Below are 23,192 nucleotides of genomic sequence, written 5' to 3' on the forward strand. Positions count from 1 at the left end.
CTCAGCCCGATCGCACGTGAGGGGTCCTGGGACTAAGCGTGCTGCCCGAGTGCGAGTGGTGCAGGCCGGGTCCCGGAGCGGGAAAAACACGGAGGAGAAGAGAGTTGGGGAGGGGAGGAGAAGGAGGAGGAGGAGGAGGAGGAGGAGGGGGTGGGTACAGCAGCCGCGGGTTGTTTATCTGGAGTACGGAGGGAGGGGGGGGCCTGGAAACTGCCCCGTGTCCCATTTCCTCCTCTTGTTTTCGCTCCGGATTCTCCATGTTGGACCCCAACTGAGGAGCCCGGAGCTGCTGCCGGGGGATCCGGGCTGGGGGGACCTGGGGGGGGTGGGGGGGAGCCGCTGCCCGGCCAGCCGGCCCTCCTTGCAGGCCGCCTCCCTTCTCTGCCTTGGGGAGGGGGACGGAGGGGGATGTGAACAGCCCAAGGAGCCGCCTCCCCCGCTACCACCGCCGCCGCCGCCGCAGCAGCAGCAGCAGCCCCAGAGCCGGCCCCCGCCCAGGCCCCCTATCCCCGCCTGCCCGCCCACCCATCACCCATCCCGGGCCCACGGGGTTGTTAGATGGAACACGGCTCCATCATCACCCAGGCGCGGAGGGAAGACGCCCTGGTGCTCACCAAGCAAGGTAAGGCCGGCAACTTCGGAAAACTTTACTGCCGCCGCCGCCCCCTCCAACCCGCGGCGCCCCAGTCGGGGCCAGGCCCCCTCAGGCCCGCGGCGGCCCCCGGCGTGGCGCTCCTCCAGGGAGGAGGGGCGGAGCGTCCCCTAAAGGGAGCTGGGATGGAATGGCCGTGGCGACCCTCCTCCTCGGAGGGGCCCATGGCAGCCGCCACCCCTGAGAGGGGGAGGGGCGGGTCTGCTCGGCAGCTGTCACCCAGGCCGGGGCCTTCCGCCCCCGCCCGAGGGGGATGGGGGGAGGATGGGGTGCTGCGGGCGGGCTCCCACGCTGGGAGGCCCCGCGCCCGTCCCGCCCACTCATCCCCAGCCCGGCCCGCGCTCCAAGTGGGGAGGGGGAGCTCTGGAATGAGGTGGGAACTCAGATAAAGCAGGAATCTTGGTTCCCCCCTCCCTCCCGCGCGCCTTCCCCCTCCACCGTTTCCCGGTTTGGGGAATCCCGAAATCCTTCCTACAGAACCAGTCGCGGCCGTGGCGGTGGCCGCGGCGGTGGCCGCGGCGGCTTAGAACTTGGGACCCAAGTTCCCAGCCCGGGAGCTCGAGGATGGAGAGGGGAGGAGGAGAGGGCAGAAGACGGGGAGGGGCGGTCTAGACCCGCGAGCATCTCCGGCCGGGACCCGGCTCCTCAGCCCCACCCATTTCTGCCCCCTCCCGCGATCCATCCGTCGGGTTCAGCTGGGTCCCCGTCCCACCCGTTAGGTTGGGACTAGGAGTATGTCCGAGCGGCCGCGGGAGCGGAGGCCCCTCCCTCCCCGACCGAGCTCCCCCGGGAACCAGCGTTGCACAGAGCCCGTTTGTTTAGCTCGGGAGCTCGTGTGCCCGGTTACATAATTCGCCTGATGGCATCAGACCCCGGCATGTTTCTGAATCGCGCAATGAGAAAGTGGGAGTTTTCTCCGGTCAAGCGTCTGGACTCTGCCCGGAGTGTGGTCCTGTCAAGAGAGACCAAGGAAGGAGGCAGGGGCTTCTCCGACCTGGGTCTGGCTTTGAAGAAAGTCGAGAAGTCCCAGATTGTAGGGGTTAAGGGCAAAACTGGCCACGTAAGGTAGAAAGATCATAGATTTTTAGAACTAGAAGGAAGGCAAGGAGGTCAGGCATTTTAGGTCTTTCAGTTTCCAAACAAATCTTCCTTTGGGAAAGGAACAAGAAGAAAATGGGTGGAAACTGTCGAGCGAGATTAGGAAGAAATTCCATTGGGAGAAGGAAGGGGAATTCTTTTCGGTAGGTAGTCTTTAAATCAAAAACCACTGGTTCTATCTGGGCCAAGAAGAGAGAGTTGCTTAACATTTAGTGAGGAAGTAGAAGATATTTTTGAAGGGAGGGCCTTTGCAAAAAGATTAAATGTAGGCACTCTTGCTCCCATGAGGGGGAGAATGTTCCCATCCATTCCTATAGTGATCCAAAGTAAGATATTAGGGTATTTTGATTCAGGGAGTGTGGAGATTTTGGCTCCTTGTATCATGCCTGAGCTTAGGATAATTAATGTCCCTTCACATCATTCCTGCTATTAATAACTCCGACTATCTGAAATTTACTCATTCTCCTAGAATGCTTGTCATTCATTAATCGGGACAAATAGAACTGGTTTGGTGGGTTTTATAGCCATTCCTGGGTTCTGTTCTTTGAATTAATGGGGGTTTAGTTTGTGCCCCCTTCATGCATCTCTCTCTTCTCTAAGCCGATCCCTTCCTTAAGTAAATATGTCTTCCCAGCGGGCAAAAAGCTTTTTAGAGAACCACATGCAGTGGTTACAGTGTCCAATTTGTGTTTTAAAACTGTTGTACTTGGAAACAAAATTCTGTTTTCTCGATATGAGAATTTAAAGTATTTATTTGTTGTACTTTATTCTTGAACTGTGTTGTCTGATGGTGATCCCGCCTTCACTTAAGGTGAAGCTAGAGTCAGGATTCAAGACCTCCAGCAACTTGTGATGGCTTGTTGAGGTCCAGAGAGATGGGAATCCTTCTTGATCATCCTTAGGGTGGGCCCCAGCAGTCTGATCTCCCTCCTCATATGATGAAAAGGTAGAGAAGGTATCATTTGGATGTATATGATGTGATAATATACCTACCTCCACACATAAAGAAAATGAGAAATACTACATAATCTGTCACACAGAGAATTTTTTTCCCCCAACTCTTTTAAGGCTTATTTATGCTCTCCTCTCCTACCCTGCAACTGGTTATTACTGGGGTTTGGGAATTTGGGTGTTTTGAAGGGGGGAGAGGGGGATATTAGTAGCCAGAAGTCAAAAGGAGATTTGATGAAGATCTACTAATTACAGAATTAGAATATGAGCTGAAAAGTACAAGCCACTTAGTTCTACCACCTCATTTTATAGAGGGGGAAACTGAGGCCCAAGATCACACAGGTAATGCAAGTCATATTTTTGTTGTGCTAAATATTAGAAAACATTCACCTAGCTCATGAATGGCAGTTAAGTTGTTTATATTGGTTATTTTTCTTGAATAGCTCTGGAATCCTTGAGATAGTTCAAACTAGCAGTTACTCACACATTCTCCCTATCTTTTTTCTGGGCTATTAACATTCCAACATGCCCTCATTGGTCTTTTAACTATGGTACATCTGATCCTAATGTAACAAATTCCAAGTCTACTTTCAGATGACATCAGGCACTGCTACTTTAGTAAGTCCTTATATAAATGCTTGTTGATGCTTCAGATCCCTTAACTTTAACCAGCTGAGATTGGGTTAAATCACTTTTGGAGAAAGAAAAAAAGACCTGGGGAAGTTTATTCTTAGTTAACAAATTGTTCTTAGCCAAGATTTGTTCAAGTAGAGAAAGCCCAAAGGCATCTGTATTTTAACATTCAGGAAAAAAAATCAATGTATAAAAATTATTGTTAAAGTATTTTTAAAATAAAAATGCCAAAGCTTAAATTCATCTGTATTTTATGTATTTACTTATTTTGTTCCCTGAGCATTGAGGCCCTTGCCTGGGGTTTATTGATAAATCAAAAGTAGTTACAAAAAGAAACAGCAAAATCCCTGAAAATGGTAGAGGGAAATGTGTTGGGCTTCTCAAGACAGTTGAGAGGAATTCCTTTTCAAGACGTACTAGGGCCTTTTGGACACTGGACTGTGTTTTACTGAAAATATTTTAATGTCAAATTAATTTTAGTCAAAAGACTGTCCTGAGATAAACTCATTTTTGCAGAAGTGATTGCTGAGATGTATATTTAAGAACAGAGAAAAGAAGTCCCTAAAGCAGACACACCCAATATAATCCCAGTGAATACACAGTGCTGGGACCTCCTGTGGGACCTCCTTGTTTGATGTTTGTGGTCATTCCCTTCAGGAAGGGAATAAACCTATGTTTCCTGTTGTCACATCAGAAATCTAGAAATCTAAAATATGCCTCACTTAAAATAAAGACCAACTTTTTTTTTTTTTTTTTGAGTTTGTTTTCTTCTCCTGTGTAAGGGAAAAAATCTAGCTTATCTCAGGAGAAAACTAAACTAAACTCAAAGACATTTCCATTGCACGTGCTATTTAAAAAAAAAAAAAATGATAACCGAAAAAACCCTAGAACCAAGAAAAGAATCTGGATTTGGATCTGAGCACTTGACGTATTTGGTTGTCATACTAGGAAGTGTTCTTTGCTACTGTCAGCAGTTTCTAGAATTCAGGGCCCTGCTCATGGAGCAGTTCCCTTCCCTTTAAATTCTGGCCTCACCCTTTCCTTCTGGCCTCATCCAAACAGGCTCCTTCTTCTGTCTCCCTTGGAGCCTTCCCAAGCAGCCAGATCCCTAAGGGGCAGTTCTGTAGCTTTGAGAATTTATGTTCAGAAGTTAAGTCCATACTTGGGGGTCCCCTCCCCAAACTTTGATGGGATTGCTGCCGCCTTCCATGTTTAATGCATTATTAAAAATGATTACTTGTTTGGAGTGTCCAAAGAGATCTTGGGGTGCTGTCTTCAGCAGCATTTCCTGTTCTCTCTCTCCAGCTCTCTCCAGGAAAACTTCTATGGGAACAGAAAGAAACATAATATGGGAGCATATCATAGTAAAATAGCTTCACATTAAACTCCAGACTTACTAATTTGTTCTTTTTGTCAGAATTAGTGTCTTGTTAGAAATCCCAGTCTACAGGACCTAGAGGTAAAGCAGAGTTTACTACTCCAACTTTTCAGTAATAAATTAGCAAGAGAAAAGCAGGAGTCAAACCTCGTGGGAGCAGGAGGAAGGCAAACACAACATAACTCCCATTCTTTCCCCTGAAACTCCTCTGTATAATCTTTTTCTTCCTTCTGGCTTCAGTGTTTAGATGATGATATTGTTTTGAATTGGAAAAGGACTAAGTAAGGAGGAAGGTCAAGGGTCAGGATAAAGGATTGTCAAGACTTGAGCCATATTGCTAATAGTACTAGATTATATATATTATCAAGCGCCTTTCTCAGAAAAGAAATCAGGAGACTGTGATAAAGGAAGATTCCTAACAGAGGAATCAGTTCCCCCCATCTCTGAGGCTTGGGAGTAGCCTAGTTACACAGATTCCTCCTTTGCAACAATAGACTTTGCTGTAGAATTTTATTCATGGTAAGTGAGGTGACAAGGAAACCAGGCAGAGGAAGTTGGAGTTGGGAAGAGCAGGTTCAAGGCCTCTTTCTTACTCCTCTTGACTCATGGACCCTGTTAAGTTACTCTACTTCTCAGTACCCCTCTCCCAAACTTAAACGTTAGAGATGAGATGTTGATCTCTGTAGCAGAGGGAGTTTTCACTCTAGGAATTCCTCACACAGATAAAATCACAAGTCCAGACATTCCCCATCCCCTCTCCTCCCAAAAGAAGACACTCTTCTCTTTGGTTAGGGGAAGTGAGGAATACTGGTAGTGAGACAAACATGTATTAACTACCTAGCAATGAAGATAAAAAGAAAAACAACCAACCAACCTCTTTTCTGTCAAGGATCATATGGGAGGGGAAATACAGTATGTATAGTAGGTAAGGAAATACAAGGTTATTTGAGAAGAGAGGGGGCACTCTTCGAATGGGGGACTTCATGAAAATAGTATCTGAGCTGAATCTTGAAGAAACCAAAGGTTCAAATAAGTAGGTGGTAAGGAAAGAGGGCAGGACAAGCTCAGGGAGACAGAGATGGACTGTTTTTCCTCAAAATTGCTTGGTCTCAAAAGTAAATGTGATAAATACTTGTAGTAACAATTTGCCATACTTCAAAAAAAAAAAAAATCTGACTTAAGCTTGTTTTAAGACTGAAATTTTTTTTCCTATAAGATTTGGATGCCTTTTAAATAATACTTCAAACAATGGAAGCAAAAAAGAGATGGGTTCTATAATATAGTTGTTACCATTTACTATTTTTAAAAAACAGGGTTAAATCAATAGTGTGAACTAAACAGTTAGACTAGCTAATCTAGAAAGTTCATTCTAAGTCTAGACCCATGAAATCTTACAAACTTGGATTTTTTTCATTGTTCATTCTGTGGGAGTGAAAAAGAAAGCTTTTACATCTTGGCTGGCCAGTTCAAAGTACCACCTAGGAGGGAGCAGTAAATTGGTTCAGAAGTGATGGGATCCCCATTTTCTGAACTCAGCCAGAACAGAGATACCCTGGAGTCTCAGAATTAGTACTTATTCCTTCATAAAGGAAACAGAAAAAAAAAAAATTATGTTCTAAGATCCAAATCGAGGAGTTTATGTGGCAAGTTCCTTTAGCCCCTAAAGATCGTTAGAGCAGGTTATCTCTTCTATGCTTTCATCTTATAGCCTGCTTCAGTTCCTGACGTATAATCTGATCTGGTATTCTGTCACTTTTGCTGCTCTTCACCACCCTAATCATCCCAGAGCAATAAAGTGATTCCAGTATAATCACTCAGTTCAAGCCAGGATGCCAGGCTCAGTTCAAGCCTAAGGATATTTACAGGAAATCAAAAATCCCCAAAAAAATACTTTTTGGGAAGGAAGAGGGAGTTATGAGGTGAATATTGCACTCACACACACATATACACATACACACTTTCCCAGTCTTAGCACAAACAAAATTGGAAGGAGGGGAGGGGAGAAGCTTGGGATATTAGGAAGGTAAGCATAAAGATAATAACAACTCTCATTTATATAGAGTTGAAATATTTAAAAGTAGTGTCTTCAAAAACAAACAAACCAACCCCATACAGTAGGTAGTAGAACTGTCATTATCCAGATAAGGAAACAGAGATTAAAAAGAGTAACTTCCCACAGTCACAAACCTATTTTGCCTCTCTGAGCCACCTTCTGAAGGAACATCCTATGATTTGGGATGGTGGAGTTGAAAGAGCAAAGATCTTGAACTCAAGACCTTGGTGACTTTGTCACCTGCTTCCTACGTGTGTAATCTTAAGCATGTTCTGCCATCTGTCTGACTTGGAGGGAATATTATATAACATGGTCTCTTAACAGGCCTTTTTAACTTGAAAATCTTCTGTTCAAATGACCCAGGAGTCCCAGCCAGTCTAGAAGAAACCATATTAGATGAAAGAACCAGAACAGAAAGAGGAAAGAATTTAACAGAATTCAAAGGACTTTGCAAAGACACAGATTGACTATTTTTCTTTAGTTTGCTTAAGTCCCTGCTTCCATTAGATGAGATAAAGAATGTTAGTAGGGAGAGGGAAGGCTCTTACTTTGTTTCCCTCTATGGAATCTGAGCCTTTCCTGTAGCAGAGAACATACACTCCTGTTAACCATCAGATCTGCTTCCTAAGCCAGTTTCTTTAGAGGGGTACAGAAATCCCTATAGCTATATGTTGCTATTAGGAAATGGATACCTATAGCTCCTATTGGCCTATCTTTTTTGACCTTAACCACAGCTATGTCGGGCTTAAGTTTTAACATAGGCTATTTGTTTATAGTTAGAAAGAGTAATAATAAAGAAAGAAATTCATTCATAGGTCATGAGTTGGGTAAAGCAGCTAAAGAATAATTGCTATTTAGGAGGGTACATACCCATGTGTCTGGATACATATATACATAGACACATATACATATGTATGTATATATGTATAAAAGATTTTTCTCTGACTCAGGCTAGGCCTGCCTGATTTGTTTATCTGAGCCCAGCCTACTATGACTTTCATGGCCACCTTGGGATCTCAGCTTAACTTGTTTACCTCCAAACTGGTCCTTTTCCTATGCCAAGCTTTAATTTTTAAAAGTTGCTAGGATGACTGGCTACCATTTACTCTTCTTTCATGGGAACTACAGACTAGTCCTCGATTCTGGAACTCAGAAGGACACCAACCAAGGGCTCTACTCTTTGATCTTTTAGTTTGAGTTTAAAGAATGTCCTAAAAACATAACCACTATGGTACATCTATAGTCTAAAACCCTTTAGACCCAGAAGTTCTAGTTCTTAACCATTATTAACTTGCAAAACCAGGGGGAAGAGAAATACAGTTCAGGACATAAGAAACTGGTAGAAGCAATTTTCCCATCACTTAAAAAACTGAATTCCTTTTTCTTCATATACATACCCCAAAACTGTTTAGTACCTCCCAAACAAATTTGGAAATAGGCAAGGAGTCATACTCCCGTTTCTCCTTGATCTGATGAGAGTTTTTAATTCTAGCCAAGATCTCAGAAGAGCAGAAATTGAGAACTGAAATGATTAGGGAGGAGGAGGAGTGTTTTTAATCTCCATAGGTGCCAGGCAGGCTTTTTTCTGTATCTCATAGAGGTAGAGTGATTCCCCAGCCACGGAGAAGAGGTTCCTGAAGTGAAGTATCTGAGGAAGGGCTTGATACCACTGCTATTCATGTTGAATTTGGGAGTAAACATCACCACATTCTCTAGTGTGTGCATTTTTTTGCAAATACTTAATGTCCAAACAGTCTTCCTATTTTTGTCAGTTCAAATGGATGCTGAATTTGAATTTTATCAAATTCATTAAGTAGTTTTCAGTGTCTTCTATATGTAAGCACTGAAGATAGAGACAAAAATTAGAGAGAAGGTCTTATCAGTCTTTATAGAGTTTACATTCTATGTAATGCTGAAGCAAGAGGATATTTTTTCCCATAGAAGCATGGCTATAGAGCAAGAAAAGTCCCTAGTGGTCAGTTAGTTTAACACTCCCATTTTACAGATGAAGTAATTTAGGCTCAAAGACCCCTCATACTGTCACACAGTAAGTTGGCAGAAACAGATTTGAACCTAGATCATGGACCAATTCCAGCACTTTTTCCACTGAATTGTACCATCTCCCACTTGAGTTTCTGAATTTTCCTCCTTCATGTGATTATCTGGATATCTTACAAAGGCCTCAGGACCTTTGACTCTAGAATAAAGGCCCAGCAGGAAGCCTGTACTTCTAGCCTTTATGTTGGATCACACTATCAGCATTTATTTTAAGCATTCTACAGCTGCTCTCCCCTCTGAGTTGTTTGGACAGCTACTTCTTGCGAAGCTGATGGTTAATTCTGATAGAAAGTGTCTCATCTCATCTCAGAAATTAACAAGATTTGGGGCAGTTAGGTGGTGCAGTGGTTAGAGCACCAGCCCTGAAGTCAGAAAGAACTGGTTTCAAATCTGACCTCAGACACTTAACACTTCCTAGCTGTGTGACCCTGGGAAAGTCACTTAACCCCAGTTGCCTCAGCAAAGAAAAAAAGAAATTAACAAGATTTTTTTTTCCCTCTGATGAACAAATAGGGATCCCTTTGACCAAGGAAAGTCTCTTTTCCTTCATGATGGGACTCTTGTCAAAAAGGTGGAAAAGCCCTGTGTTTCAGGGTCCACCAGCATCAAAGGAAATCAAGGTTTCCTATTACCCATGCCTACTTCATATATTTTCAGCATATCCTGTCCCATTACAGAGAGGAGTGGATGTGTCTTTTAAGCTCACTCAGATGTCTCTTGGCCCAATGAATGGCTCTTTCTCACCCTCCCCACCCCCGACGTTTCCCAGGAAACATTGAACTAAAGAAAACACAGTGCTTAGTAAGAAGTTTTATTTCTCATCTGCCCCCATCCCCATTTATAGCATGTACTTTTTTACAAGTACCCATCAGACTGAATACAATTTTTTGAGTTTGTGGTTTTAGCTTTTGTATTTTTTAACAAAGCTACTGAAGAGTTGATACTATGTAGATACCATTTGGGGAATCCTAAAGCTGTCATCTTCAGAACCAGAATTATAGTTCTTTTAATGATGCCTGGTGAGCAGGGAAGGAGGCCAGGAGCCAGAGCGATTATTCCAATCCCATTCCACATCTCTGCCTCCAGCTTCCCACCCATGTCCATTTCAAGACTAGCTTAATCAGCAGATTGCATTTTGGATCCAGGACTCCCTTGACTCGTCCATAGCCCAGACTAGAGAAGGAAAAGCAAAGGAGAGACTAAGCCCACATCACTTTCCAGAGGAAAAGATGATGGTGGAATACAAGGTCTTCCTCATGATAGTCATTACATGTGAAAAACCTCAACTGAGAGAGAACCTCATCCCATGAAGGGCACAAGTTTTTCAAGGTTTAAACATACAGAAACTTTGAGGAGACCTAGAAAAAAAAGTTTGCTTAATTCCACTTTTTCCTTCTTCCTTCACTAAAGAAGAAAACTGCACATCTAGTCCCCAGTTTGTTTTTGTGCTGGCATTCTCAGGTGGCTTGGAAAAACTTAGGATCATGGCTATAGAGCTGGAAGGAACCTCAGTAGGTATCTGGTCTATCCTCCTCATTTTACACATTAGGAAATTGAGATCAGGGAGAGTGACTTTATTAGGCTCCACATAGGTAGCATCAGAGACAAGATTTGAATCAGGATCCTCTGACTAGAGCTAGTGTCTTTTTCACCAAACCCTACAGCTTCCTGCTTGATGTTATTTCCTTTGCTTATGGCATTGTTCTGTCCTCAACTCTGTATGACAGTTGGGTCTTTGAGATTGCCTCTTGTCTATGCTTCCTAGTATCCCACTTAGTATTCAGAGGTACCTACCCTGCCACTTAACATATCAGGGCACCTAGAGATTGCTAGAGTTGATTCCTTAAAGATAACCAGGGAAGTAATCTGACTTTTGGAATAAGAGGGCACAGGCCACAGATCCTGAGAAAGTTGTGCCTTGGATCCAAAGTCTAAGGCATGGAGCCAAAGGCCAAGATGGAAATGTTCCCAATTTTCTTCCTCTACCAGTAGCCTAGGGGAGTCCCCTTGAAGAGGCCATTTTGTGGCCAAATCTTAGCCTGTTCTTTACTCAGCCATCAGGAGGAATCCATTGAGGGATAAGATGGGGAGAAAAGATGTTTGAGGGAATGAATCAAGAAAAAACGTACCTCTTTGATTTCCATGCTTATTAGATTCTTAGAGACAGTAAAGAACTTCAGATTCCTCCTTTGGTTTTGTCATGAACAACCAGTATTTGGCCAATGCCATTGCTGGGATATGAGTCAGGGGATCAGAGGTGGTATCAATGCCAACATTCATACCATTCCTGGCAGGTGGCATTTCTGCCCTCTGAAAAAGTGTAAGTGTGTGTGAGTGATGGGAACCAAATGACCCAGTTAGAAATTTTCTTCTGGTGTTTCTCTTCTATTCAAAGATACTGAGCATCCATGTAAATACGTTATGCCCAACAGATACCTGTTTAACATATTTCTTTTAAGTGGGGATTACATGTGGGTTTGACTAGGTATTTGTCATTTTGCCTTCAGTAGAATTGCCACTCCAATATAGGTTTGAATCATTGTATTTTAGAGTTGTGGGGAACTTTAAGGATCAAGTTCAACTTATTCTGATTTTTCATTAGTATATGACTTGTGAATATGCTTACTGAAGGATTAGAGTTCCCATAAAGGGTCAGGGAATTGTTTCGATTTTCAGAGGATCAATGGGCCATCAGAAATAGGCTTTTATTTGATCCTAGGACCAGTTGGGCATCTGCCTCTCTTACACTTTGTATACTGTTCTTCAGGACCTCTCTCCAGCCCTATAGGAGGCCTCATGCCCTCCTGCTGTGAAGCCTGTGCTTGTGGCCAACTGGTGGTGCTCCCTCTTCCCAGTCTGTGTCTACTGTACTCCCCATCCTGAAAACAGATGTCAGAATCAGAGAAAGCAGGTTTTTGACAACAGCTCAACTTGCCAATGTGGGGACTCTTCCAATTCCAGAAACCCCTTATCCAAAGAGGTGCCTTTAAGAAGGAAAATTAAGAATGTTCCTGAAGTAGGAGCTGGAAAAATAGAAATGAGGAGTTGGCTCCTTGGAAAAGTCATCCCCCTCAGTCTTCAGCCTTTAGAAACCTTTCGCATATAGTAAAATTACAAGTCTGGCTGTGCTGCAGAGTAAGGAGAACAATCCAAGATCCCTGGCCTAAATCAGTTGTCTTCCATGCTTGAAAAAAACATCTCTCCTCTAACCCCAGTGCTGCCACCTTGCCCTCCCCTCCATTGACTCTGCTTGAAGACAGTTCCCTGCACCTGGCTTTGAGGAGCACAAAAGCTGAGGCTAAATTGAAAGGAATGATTTGAAAGGCTAATTGACTGAAGTTTCAGATCCACTCTGGTGTGGAGTTTCTCTCTTTCCCTTTAAACTAGCTAAACAAAGCCAGAATTGAGCCCCCCTTCCCAGCCCCCACTGGTTGCTTTCTATTGTCCTTGCACTCCTCCCCTTGTGCTCTCTGTTCTGAAGACCAAATGCAGGGCTGCCAATGAGATTGTGTTTGAGAGAGCAAGGTTCCCCAACCCTCAAGCATTTCTTTTGCCTGCTCAGGTAGAGCCGATCTTAGACCAGAGATCTGTTAGCTCACTGATTAACCCATAGCATTTTCTTGTTAGTTTCTCACTCTGGGGTGTATTGTGACCTACCAGAAGAGTAGAATAATTTACCATCATTTACCTAAATTAATAATACCTTGAATTTGTGTAACACTGCTTTTTTTAAAAGCAATATATCTCTGTTAGTGACCTGGAAAGTAGGTAAAATCATTATTATCACCATTTATAGATGAAGAAACTGAGCCATAAAGTTTTTAGGATTTGTCCACTAAACTCACCCCTAGGTCTGATGTTTTTCCCCTTATACTAAGCTAAAACCTGAGTGCTTTCATGTTTTGCCTCTACTGACTAAAAATTCAAGTTCCTTTTTATCAATCCTCAACATGAGAAGGTGTGAATTGTTAGAATTACATGGTGAGGTGAGAGCCACACAAAAAGGAACAGATCCACCAAAATTGAAATTGTAGAGAGAATTGAGGGAAATAACATGATCAGCCATTCCCACAAATGAAGCCAAGACTTCTTGGCTTCCCCAACCCTCAAGCATTTCTTTTGCCTGCTCAGGTAGAGCCATCTTAGGCCAGAGAGCTGTTAGCTCACTGATCAACCCATGGCATTTTCTTGTTAGTTTCTCACTTTGCTCATTGGTTTAGAAGTTACCCTTGTTTGATTTCCTTCAGGACTGGGCCCTATTTAAATCAAAGATCAGATCTGGTCTTAGCTTGGGAACAAAGCTCTTTCTTCTAAAGTTCATCAACTAATAGTCTTTGTTATACTTATTTGAGATCCTCAATCCTTTGGGATTTCAGAGCTTGAAGAGAGGAAAGGGCTTTACGGGCTGATCTGAACATAGGCCCAGCACTCTTGCTAGTCAGACGGAAATGTCTGACCAGAGGAAAAGTTTTAATGGTCTGGGACCTCACTGTGGCTGATGCTTTTGTTTGACCCAGAGTAGCAACCCTTCCCCCCTTTCACTCCCTGGCTCTCTTTAGAAAACACAGAATGCTCTTTTGGTTTATCCTATCATGGAAAGAAGCTCAGGATATTTTACTTAAAAAAAAAAAAAAATTGGCAGAGAGCTTAGTCTCCAGCTGTGGATTGTGGTTCTGATCTTAATATTTGAGCTATGGCTCCCTCTTCTGTGCTGTGTCATTGCAATCAGAGCAGAGCAGATATAAAAAATGACTGCCTTAAAACTAGATTTCTTGTTATATAACACACACACACACACACACACACACACACACACACACACATACATTTTAAAGTTTAAAAAAAAAAAAAAACAGAAGCCAATGAGTTTCCCAATGAGCTTCACTCTTACATACTAACTGCTGTGTTCTGTTGGGATAGTTAGCCTTATGTAAGACATTCATTAGAAATGGAGCAAAAGCCCCAAGTATCACTTAAGGCATCTTATGCTTAGCATTGGAAATGGCTAAAACCAAAATTTTATGGGTTCCTTCTACTTCTGAGATTCTGTGAGATTCTAGAATGGAGCTAGGCAGATAGGAATGAGCTTCCCAGGTTGGTACATCGAAAAAACCATTTAGTAGCATTGTGCTGGTGAGATCTTAACTGTTTTCATGATTTCAGATATTGGAGTAATACAAGAGAACTCTGGCCCCAGATCACCTTAGGCAGTTGATGGACAGCAGGGAGTGGAAGACAAGAGAGAACTCTGAACTTTGCTGATTGGAAAGGTTGTGGGTACTTAAACCACCTGTCTGTGGTCTCTCAATCACCCAGGCTGCACCTGCCGGAAATACTCTTTCATGTTATTCATGTTGAATGGGAGTTAAGTTACTGAGCAGGGTTGTCTGGTATCTGGTGCAGACAGTAATTGTCCTGCGACTCCTGCTTCATTCTTGGTCCAGAGGACTAGTTTGTAGTTTTCCTCAGAAGGGGCTATCATAAAGGCTGCCCAGTAAGAAGTGGAAATTTCAGTTCTAAGAATCCAATTCTGATAAGGAAGAAGATGAGTCTGGGTGAACATTTGGTCAGAGCCCTAGAACTATCTCCGATCTTTCCAGTGCTTCACCTTCTGTGCTTCATCCTTCCTCTCCCACCTCACCAAAAAACCCTCAACCATTGTAGGACTTTCAAGACCCAGACATTTGTTTATTCTTTGATTTTTTTTTTTTAATTTTTTTTAAATTTTTTTTTTTTTGCTTCATATAACTTTTACTCAGGCTAGGACAGTTGGTTTGATGGCAATAGGCAGAGTGGAAAACAAACTGGCTTTTTTGGAGGATGGGGATGGGAGGGAGGAAGAATACTGCATCCTTCAGAACCTCCCTTTCCTCATCTCTTAAATGGAGATAATTTTTATACTGCCGACTCTTTGAATGTTTTCAAGAAAGCATCGGACTTTGTAAATGTTCAATAAATCTTAGCTCTTATCCTATTATGCTTGTTTGAGGTAGTTCAGTGGACTTGGTTTCTAACCCCAACTCTGAATGGCATTGGATAAGTTATTCTCTGGGCTTCATTTTCCTCCATTAGGTCTGGATCAGATATTAGTTGCTTTCCAACTCTGAGAATTGATGGTCAGTTGTCTAAAAGACCTAGGATAGACTTTTTTTTTTTTTTTTTTAAGAACTCGGGATATTTCAATTATGAATTTCCTTCGGAATAAATCTCTCACAGATAGTAGGGCTTGTAGCCTTGGCCACACTGCCAAGACTCACTAAGTGAGTCTCTTGCACCACCTGCTGATGAGGAGTTAGCATTACTTGTTTCTTGAGACTGCAGGCAACTTTGTAGCCATGCTACTTGAAAGAAAACAAAATTGGATGTATTCAGAAATGGAAAACAACTTTTAAGTCATTTTTTATTTCAATCCATTAGCATTTGTTAAGAGAAAGGCTCTATATTTATTTTTAAAAAAAAAAAAGGAGGCTGCAGAGACAAGTGAAAAGTTTCTGCCTTTAAGGAGCTTATGTTCTAATAGGAGAGATACTAAGAATCTTCAGAATATACCCATACACAAAATAAATATAAAACTATTTCAGGAAGGAGGGAGGTCACCAGGGGCTGAGGGTATTGGGGCAGATTTCATGGAGAACATGAAGTTTGGAATGATTCTTGAAGAAAACAAAGTATTCCATGAGGGAAAGTGAGAAGGAAATATTCCAAGTATATAGTTTAATCAGTGCAACGCCACACAATAAAGGGGAAAAAAGAAAAAAACACAAGCAGGCCAGAACCATAGACCATATAAAGGAAAGGAAGAAGCCTGGAAAGGTAAGAAGGAGCAGGTTTCTCATGAGCTTTTGATGCCAAACAGTGAAGTTTTTATTTGATCCCAAAAATAATAGCAAAATTTTAGAGGTGAGGGGAAATATGGTCAGACCTATACCTTAGAAAACTCATGTTAGTGGCTATGTGGAAAATGGGTTGAAGTATGAAAGCAGTATGGCAATAATCCAGGTGAGAGGTAATGAACAGATAACTCAGATAGCTGTATGAATAGCAAAAAGAGGGATGGATGTTAAGAAATGTTGTAGAGGTAGAAACATTTTCCATGAGGAGATAGTTTATAGAAGATTAAATACTCAAAGATGACTCCCAAGGTTGTTAACATTAACTGACTAGAAGGATGGGTAATGTCTTCAACAGAAATAAGGAATTTCAGAAAATGAATAAGTTTGGAGGAAAAAATTTTTTAAAGAATAGGCCAATAAATTTAGCAATTTACAGATCAATTGGTAACTTTGGGACGAGCAATTTCAATTGAATGGTGAGATCAGAGGTCAAATTGTTGGGGGTATAGGCAAAAGTGAGAGGCCAAGAGCGATCTAACAACTGTAATCCTTACTATTAGGAAGGCTAAGGCTGGGGTATCTCTTGAGTTTAGGAGTTGTGAGCTGCAGTGGGATAAGCCAATCAGGTGTCCATACCTGGATAGAAATAGAACAGGTCAAATTTCCAGTGCTAAGTAGTGGTGAGATAGGACCACTCAGAATGGGTGAAACATAGACCCAATCTTGTATAAGGGATGGAGGAAGTAGAAATGTTAAATAATAGATTTCATTTTTCAAGGAATTTGACTAAAGTGGGGGAAAAAGTAAAGCTATTTAATAGTCATTTGGTAGTGGGAAATAGTAAGATATTGTAAGGATTTTTTAAGAATAGAGAAGACTTGAGTATATTGTAAGCAGCAGTCAAGGAAATAGACACTGGAAATCAGAGATAGAGATTATAGTGCACATGATTTACTGGAGAAGCCTGGAGGGGAAGGGATCAAGGCTACCGATAGAGGGATTGATCTTGATGGGAATGACTACCTCTTCAGAAGAATATTAGAAGGAATAGCAGAGGATGATGTCAAGAGACTTTAAGATATGAGAGGGAAGAAGGAAAAAAAGGAGGGAGGGAGAGAGAAAAGAGGGAGTTCCCAACAAGTGGTCTTGATTTACTCAGTTAAGTAGTGGAGAATATGGGAAGAGCAGTGGTGTGGATGATTTGAGAACAGAAGAGAAAGGTGAATAGCTATGTTGGTGAAGAGAGATGGAGCACCTCACTATAGGGCAGGATTTGCTGAAATTATATACAAGTGGAGGAAATCAGCATCATTGTGTGAATTCCTCCAACTGAACTCCATCAGGCCTGTGAATTAGAGCAGCCCAGATTTGGGTTTTGTGAGGTCTGAGCAGGGACAGGACAAGAGACAAAGGTCTCTGAACTGGTTAACTATAGAGCTGAGATTGGGAAAGAAGGAGAATGTAGCCAAAGCAGAAGTGATGCTGTGGGAGGAAAAGTACTGAGGGGTGGAGAGATTGGGAAAAAAAGAGTGAAGACAAATAAGAGGAGTAAGGAATAAGAAGAAGTGAAAGGATAAAAGATTCTGACTGCATTAGAAAGTTTAGGGTCCTTAATCATGGAAATGAATATGTTACAGATGGTGACTAGCCTAAGAATGTGATCATCCCTTGCATAGCTGAGATAGAGTGGTTAGACTAGGTCAGAGAAATTGAATAGACAGAGGGATTTTAATGTTAGGCTAAATGAAGGAACAACATGTATGTTGAAGTCCTTGGTGTCAGAGCAGGAGTTGGTCTGATTGGATGGGGAGAATATGGCCCAAGCACTCAGTATATTGAGAAAATAGGGAGTAATGTCAAAAGGTCAACAGATAACTATGACCAGGATCTCTATTGGACCATAAATTTGGATAGAGTAAATCTCAAAGAAAGAGGTTGCTGAAGTAGAAATAAGAACTATTCAGGCTTCCTTCTGGGATTAATGAGTTAGGAAGAGGCCATAAGGAGTAGTGTGAGAGATAGGTGTGATCAATACTTGGAAAGGATGACCAAGAATGCAGTGTGGCAGAAGAGAAGGGTGCAGTGAGAACCATATCAGGGGATGATAGGAAATGGAAGAAACAAGAAAGAAGGAAGTCTAAAATAAAGGGAAGTTTGTTAATTATAAAGCAGGAAATGCAGATGTGGGTGGGACATGTTTTCAATCCTCCCCTAAATCCTGTGAGCTAAGTAAAGTGTTATTATTCCTTTTTTCCAGAACAGGAAACCAACTTAAAGAAGTGAAGTGATTTGAATTAGGTCATCAAGATAGAAGGGTCAATACAGGGTTTGAATTCAAATCTGCTGACCCTTAAATCAATGTTCTTTCCATTACACCACACTGTTTGACAAGTGTAACTGACTAACCCACTGCTATTCTAGACAGTGGATTAGAAAGTCCCTGGCATATAAAAGTGGACTTCCTTGTGTATTTAAGGAAGAAATGGACAGAGGTTACAGAGGCTGGGCAGACATAGGTAGGACAGATATATGCATTAAAGATAGTGACAGCAAGAGAGCCATTGGACTATTGGGTTAGTCCTGCAGATAATAAATACTCTGATTAATCTAATGTTAAATTAACTGCATTCCTCAAATTTAAGTTGCTTTGGTGGTAAAAGAACAGTCTGCTGAGCAAAGATGAGGAAGGCACCCAAGAATTGCTGTATATAGCCAATGCAAGTGAATGATCCATGTATGTACCTGAAAGTTAGTTTTGCATCTTCCAAGAAAGTTGGCTATGGAGGAGATTTGAGGGAAAAAATAAAGCTTGATACTCAGAGTTCATGGTTTTTTCTGGGCTTTTAAAGCCTGATGTTGCTGAGACATTGGGTAAATCAGCTAATGGGCTGGAAAATATGATTTTGTGTGAGGACCTGAACTTCCCAACTACTGCTGTTCCTTTGGTCTTCATCAATGTAACTTTGGGGATGGCTTCAATGTATTGAGTGCCAGAAGCCACAGCTTCAGGGTAAAGTAGCACATCAATGTGAGACCAGGATACCCTGTTCTATGCTGGTTTTATTCTCTAGAATTAAGAGCAAATCCTTTCTGTACCTCAGTCACTTGCACCAGAACTTTCAAACTTCTCTACCCAGTGAATGAGGCTGCTGGGGCAATAAATAAGTACAAGAGACTGCGTAATTGTGGGCATCCCATAGGAATGGGAAGAATGGTATCTAGATACTGCAGCTCCACACTTTGTCAACCTCTCTGTTCTAGGTCTGGTCTCCAAGTCCTCTCCCAAGAAGCCTCGTGGACGTAACATCTTTAAAGCCCTTTTCTGTTGCTTCAGTTCCCAACATGTTGGTCAGTCAAGCTGCAGCAGTGAGCTTGTCTCATACAAGGAGGAAACCAACACCATTGCCAAGGTAATATAGGGATGAGACTGGTAGAGAAAAGACCATGAGAATGTAAAAACATTGCCTGAAGAAGACAGAAGCAGGTTTCTAATTCTCTCGCATGACTGCTAGGTTTCAGCCACTGTTGCCTTGACTCCATAATTCCCTAACCCACTTATGTCCCTCATTGACTGTCGTATGATTGGGAAATGATGATCTCTCAAAAAAAAAAAAAAGGAAAATAGGAGCTTCTTTCATTGAAACTTATCCCCTTTTTTTTCCTAGTCCGATCTGCTCCAGTGTCTTCAGTACCAGTTTTACCAGGTAAATTCTAACAATGCCATTATGATTATGGCCCTGAGTCAAATCAAATGCCCAGGCCAACTTCCTGTCCTTTGGAAAGCTTTATTAAAAAGCTAGAAAATCCCTAGGGTTGGCTTTCGGGGATTGATTTAAGACAGTTGGGTACACTATAGGGGTGAAGACTACTTCCTTTTCCATGGGAATCCAGGGAGCCAAGTATTTTTACTGATGCTACAAATCCTTCCATCTTAATATTGATGGCTTTGTCCTCATGCTAAACTGGTGATTGTTTCTGTAGCCAATTTCATTTCCCAAGGATAAATTTTCAGTTTCCTCCCTGATAGACCATGTCTCTGGGGCAATTAGGAAATTAAGGAATCTGCTCTGCCTAGAGTTTTAATACATAATGGGCTCCTGGAATGAAAACCTTTTTTTTTTTTTTTTAATTCTTTATCCAGTATTCTCTTTGGCTCCTTTATCTTGTAAGGGTTCCCTTCTCTGAGTGGATCCTAGAGTATTCTCTAGGCCAGTTAAACTTTTGTCCTTCCCAATTTTCCTGAGAAGAGCCTAATTTTCTCATTTGGAAAAGTCATAGCAGCTTGAATTTGTTTCCAGATCCCAGGAACATGCCTGCTTCCAGAGGTAACGCAAGAAGATCAAGGAAGAATTTGCGTGGTCATTGACTTGGATGAGACCCTCGTGCATAGTTCCTTTAAGGTAATCTGACTTCTCACCCTCTTGCTATTCCTATGTTCAACTTAGCATGATTACTAAGATATAGAGAAGAATAGTGGAGGCAGAAGTTAAGAGACTAGAAGAGTGTTATACACCTAGTAGGCGATTAAGAGGCACAGGCAGGCAGGAAGGAGGTTCTCCCCTTGGAGAGTATCTCACATTCACAAGTTCTGACTGCCAAATACACAGCTGGAAGTAACTCACCCTTCATTAAGCCTAATCCTGAGGGTAGTCACCCTCACTCAGAATATAGGATATAAATAAGGTGAGGAAGTCCTCCTCTCTTTTCCTTTCTCTTAGTTTTCGTGAGAATCTTTTAGTTTCACCTAAATATTGGTGTTAAGTGAGCCTGGCAAAATTATCAGGAAGGGAGGGAAAGACAACACAGGAGAAAGGTCTGGCAAAGGATGAGCCTAGTGAATGTATGTAATTAAGCTATCCCCTCCTTAGTTTATGGAAGAAGAAGGAGAAAGAATCTTCCTTAGGTTTCCAGGTGTTCAAACAACATCCTACTTTCTATCTAGGAAAATAAAAGAGAAGGTGCAAACATGGGGGTGGTTGCAGTGTGGGCCTAGTATTCCTAGACCAGTTTGAAGATGCTAAAGTGCTTGTAGGGTTTGCAGTGTTTTAAGTATGAGTAGCATTTTCCACTTTTGTTTATCTTATCAAACAATGACAGAGAACTTCCTTGCCATTTTTATCAGTAAGTCCAAAATGGGACCAAGACTCACTGAGAATGGACTTCTCATTTTCTGCAAGGTTGACCCCTTCCTTGACTTTTCTTTCTTCTAGCCAATCAACAATGCTGACTTTATAGTGCCTGTGGAGATTGAGGGAACAACACACCAGGTAAGCAAGACCCTGCATGTTGATGGGTTTGAGGCCTGGGACCAGAAATCACTGTGGATCAGGGGGTATATGCAACATATGTTAGTGGGAGTAAACTAAAGATCAGCAATTTATCAGGCTGCCTGTCTGGCCAGGGCAATAACTAGTCAAAAAATCTGGAAGGATCAGGACAGACTTCACAGTAGAAACGGATGTCCCTATGGCCTATTGAGAATGCAAAGAAAACCATTCTTAGAGATGGTGATGAGGCTCTCCTGATGATTATTGTCATGGTAGGACAATGCTTTTATTACCCATTTTATTGGGATTGGTTCTATGTAAGCACTTCAGCCATCTCCTTTGGTCAGCTAGGCATCCTAGGAGCCTTAAAGAGACCTCGTCTGACTGTCAGAGCCCTCAAACTAGGAGCATAGAATACACTCAAAAAAAAAAAAAGACTGGCCATATACAAAATACCACACAGAGGAAGACATGGGACAAGGAATATACAAACTTGGAGTGATGTAATGAAAAGTGAAAGGAAATAATTGAGAGATGGATTTCTGGAGAAGACCTTCCAATGGAATATGAAGGTGAAAAGAGCTGGGTGTGGTACTTCATCGAAAAAAGGAGGAAGCTGCCATAATCTGACAAAATGGCATTTGTGGAACAATGTGCTTCTATAGAATGAACATACTGGCTTGTAGTTTCATGTTACACAGTAGCAAGAATCACTCTGGTGAGGTTTTCCAGCTTTGGAAGAAAGGCTCTGGGTACAGTAGGATGCTGTGGAGTAATATAATTACTTTTTCAGAAACATCATTCTAGCTACTCTTTGTGTAAGATGAGTTGCAGAAGAAGAAGAAAAGCAGAGATCAGTTGACACTTTGTAAGCTCTTATAGCTAATTGTAACATGCGGATGGCAAAAGTAAAAACATTTAAACCTAGATGTACTTAGAAGCCACAGATAAATGTTCTAGGGGTAGAGGACGAGAGGATAAGTACTTAATAGGAACAGCTGGAGAAAAGGAGTGAACTTCTAAAGAGGAAACACTGGGAGCAAGAATGGGGATTTTTGCCCATCAATTCTGGAATGATTTTGGAGGAGGTGGAATTTAAGAGCAAGGCCACTTTTTGCCTACTGGTGACTCCAACAGACTGTACTACCAGAGCTGAAGAATACGGAAAGATCCAGCAAAGGCTGCAGCCAGGTTCAAGTAATCCAGGATAGGCTGTGTCCAGCTGCAGGCCTATTCTTGATTACTTGTTTCTGGAGGCAGCTGACTGCACCCTGCCAGAAGCAAGCATTCCAAGACATTCCCCTAATGCTTGCCCACCGTGTTTTCATTTTCTACCCTGAGCCATGGAAATGGTTTTGGCCCAAGCTGACAGATGAAATCTAGTGATGAAATAATAGGTGAGTGATGCTGATCAGCCTAGCCGTGGTCGTGGCAGCCCAGCTGCTTAGGAAAAGTGAAGTCTTAGCACATGTATTTTGGAACAGGTTGGGGAAAGAGTCAGTCGACTTGGGTGTCCCCCTTCTCACAGTTCCCTCTGGTTTTCTCCAGGTGTATGTGCTTAAGAGGCCTTATGTGGATGAGTTCCTGAGGCGAATGGGGGAATTGTTTGAGTGTGTCCTCTTCACTGCCAGCCTTGCCAAGGTATCCTAGGATAGGGTGGAGGGCAACAGGTGCCTCTGCTAGATAACCTGGGGTACACAGGGAAGGAAGGGCTGAGCCAAACAGAGATTTCCTCTTTTTACTCAGTATGCTGACCCTGTGACCGATCTCTTGGACCAGTGTGGTGTGTTCCGGGCCCGCCTCTTCCGGGAGTCTTGCGTGTTCCACCAGGGCTGCTATGTCAAGGACCTCAGCCGATTAGGGAGAGATCTGAGAAAAACCCTGATATTAGACAATTCTCCTGCCTCATACATCTTCCACCCAGAAAATGCAGTGAGTGCACTTGAGTCTCAGTTCTTCACAGCCCTTGGCTAATAGTTAAAATGGAGGAGAAGGGTTTAATAGGCTTACATCCTGTGTAAGATAAGTTGATCTGGGAAAAGGCAGTGTCGAGAGTCAGAGAAATTTATCTTCTAGAGCTTATGGCATACCCAGGAAGGTTATTTTAGTCCTTTTGTAACTTCCAAAGGTGACCTTTCCTAACTTTAGAAAGGCTAACATCACCTACATTGGAGAGAGGGTGGGTGGAAATCCTGAATGCATTGAACTGTCCACCAGAAATCCAAGGTGCTGTCCACCTCTGCCCACCTCATTCTGCTTGGTTCTCTTC

At 42.4% G+C, this 23,192-nt stretch overlaps 1 protein-coding gene across 1 annotated transcript in view; it reads left to right on the top strand.

Annotated features, from left to right (window-relative positions):
- CTDSP2 (CTD small phosphatase 2) overlaps positions 1 to 23,192 on the top strand; it is a 27,436-nt gene continuing 4,244 nt past the window's right edge. Inside the window, exons 1-7 of the mRNA XM_051961280.1 lie at positions 1 to 622; positions 18,918 to 19,066; positions 19,322 to 19,360; positions 19,955 to 20,056; positions 20,867 to 20,923; positions 22,472 to 22,564; positions 22,670 to 22,855. Of these exons, the coding sequence (XP_051817240.1) occupies positions 559 to 622; positions 18,918 to 19,066; positions 19,322 to 19,360; positions 19,955 to 20,056; positions 20,867 to 20,923; positions 22,472 to 22,564; positions 22,670 to 22,855 (690 nt within the window). The 5' untranslated portion in view covers positions 1 to 558. The remainder of the gene's footprint in view (positions 623 to 18,917; positions 19,067 to 19,321; positions 19,361 to 19,954; positions 20,057 to 20,866; positions 20,924 to 22,471; positions 22,565 to 22,669; positions 22,856 to 23,192) is intronic.

Source organism: Antechinus flavipes, chromosome 5 (assembly GCF_016432865.1).
Source record: "Antechinus flavipes isolate AdamAnt ecotype Samford, QLD, Australia chromosome 5, AdamAnt_v2, whole genome shotgun sequence".
In the NCBI taxonomy this organism is placed as follows: Eukaryota; Metazoa; Chordata; class Mammalia; order Dasyuromorphia; family Dasyuridae; genus Antechinus; species Antechinus flavipes.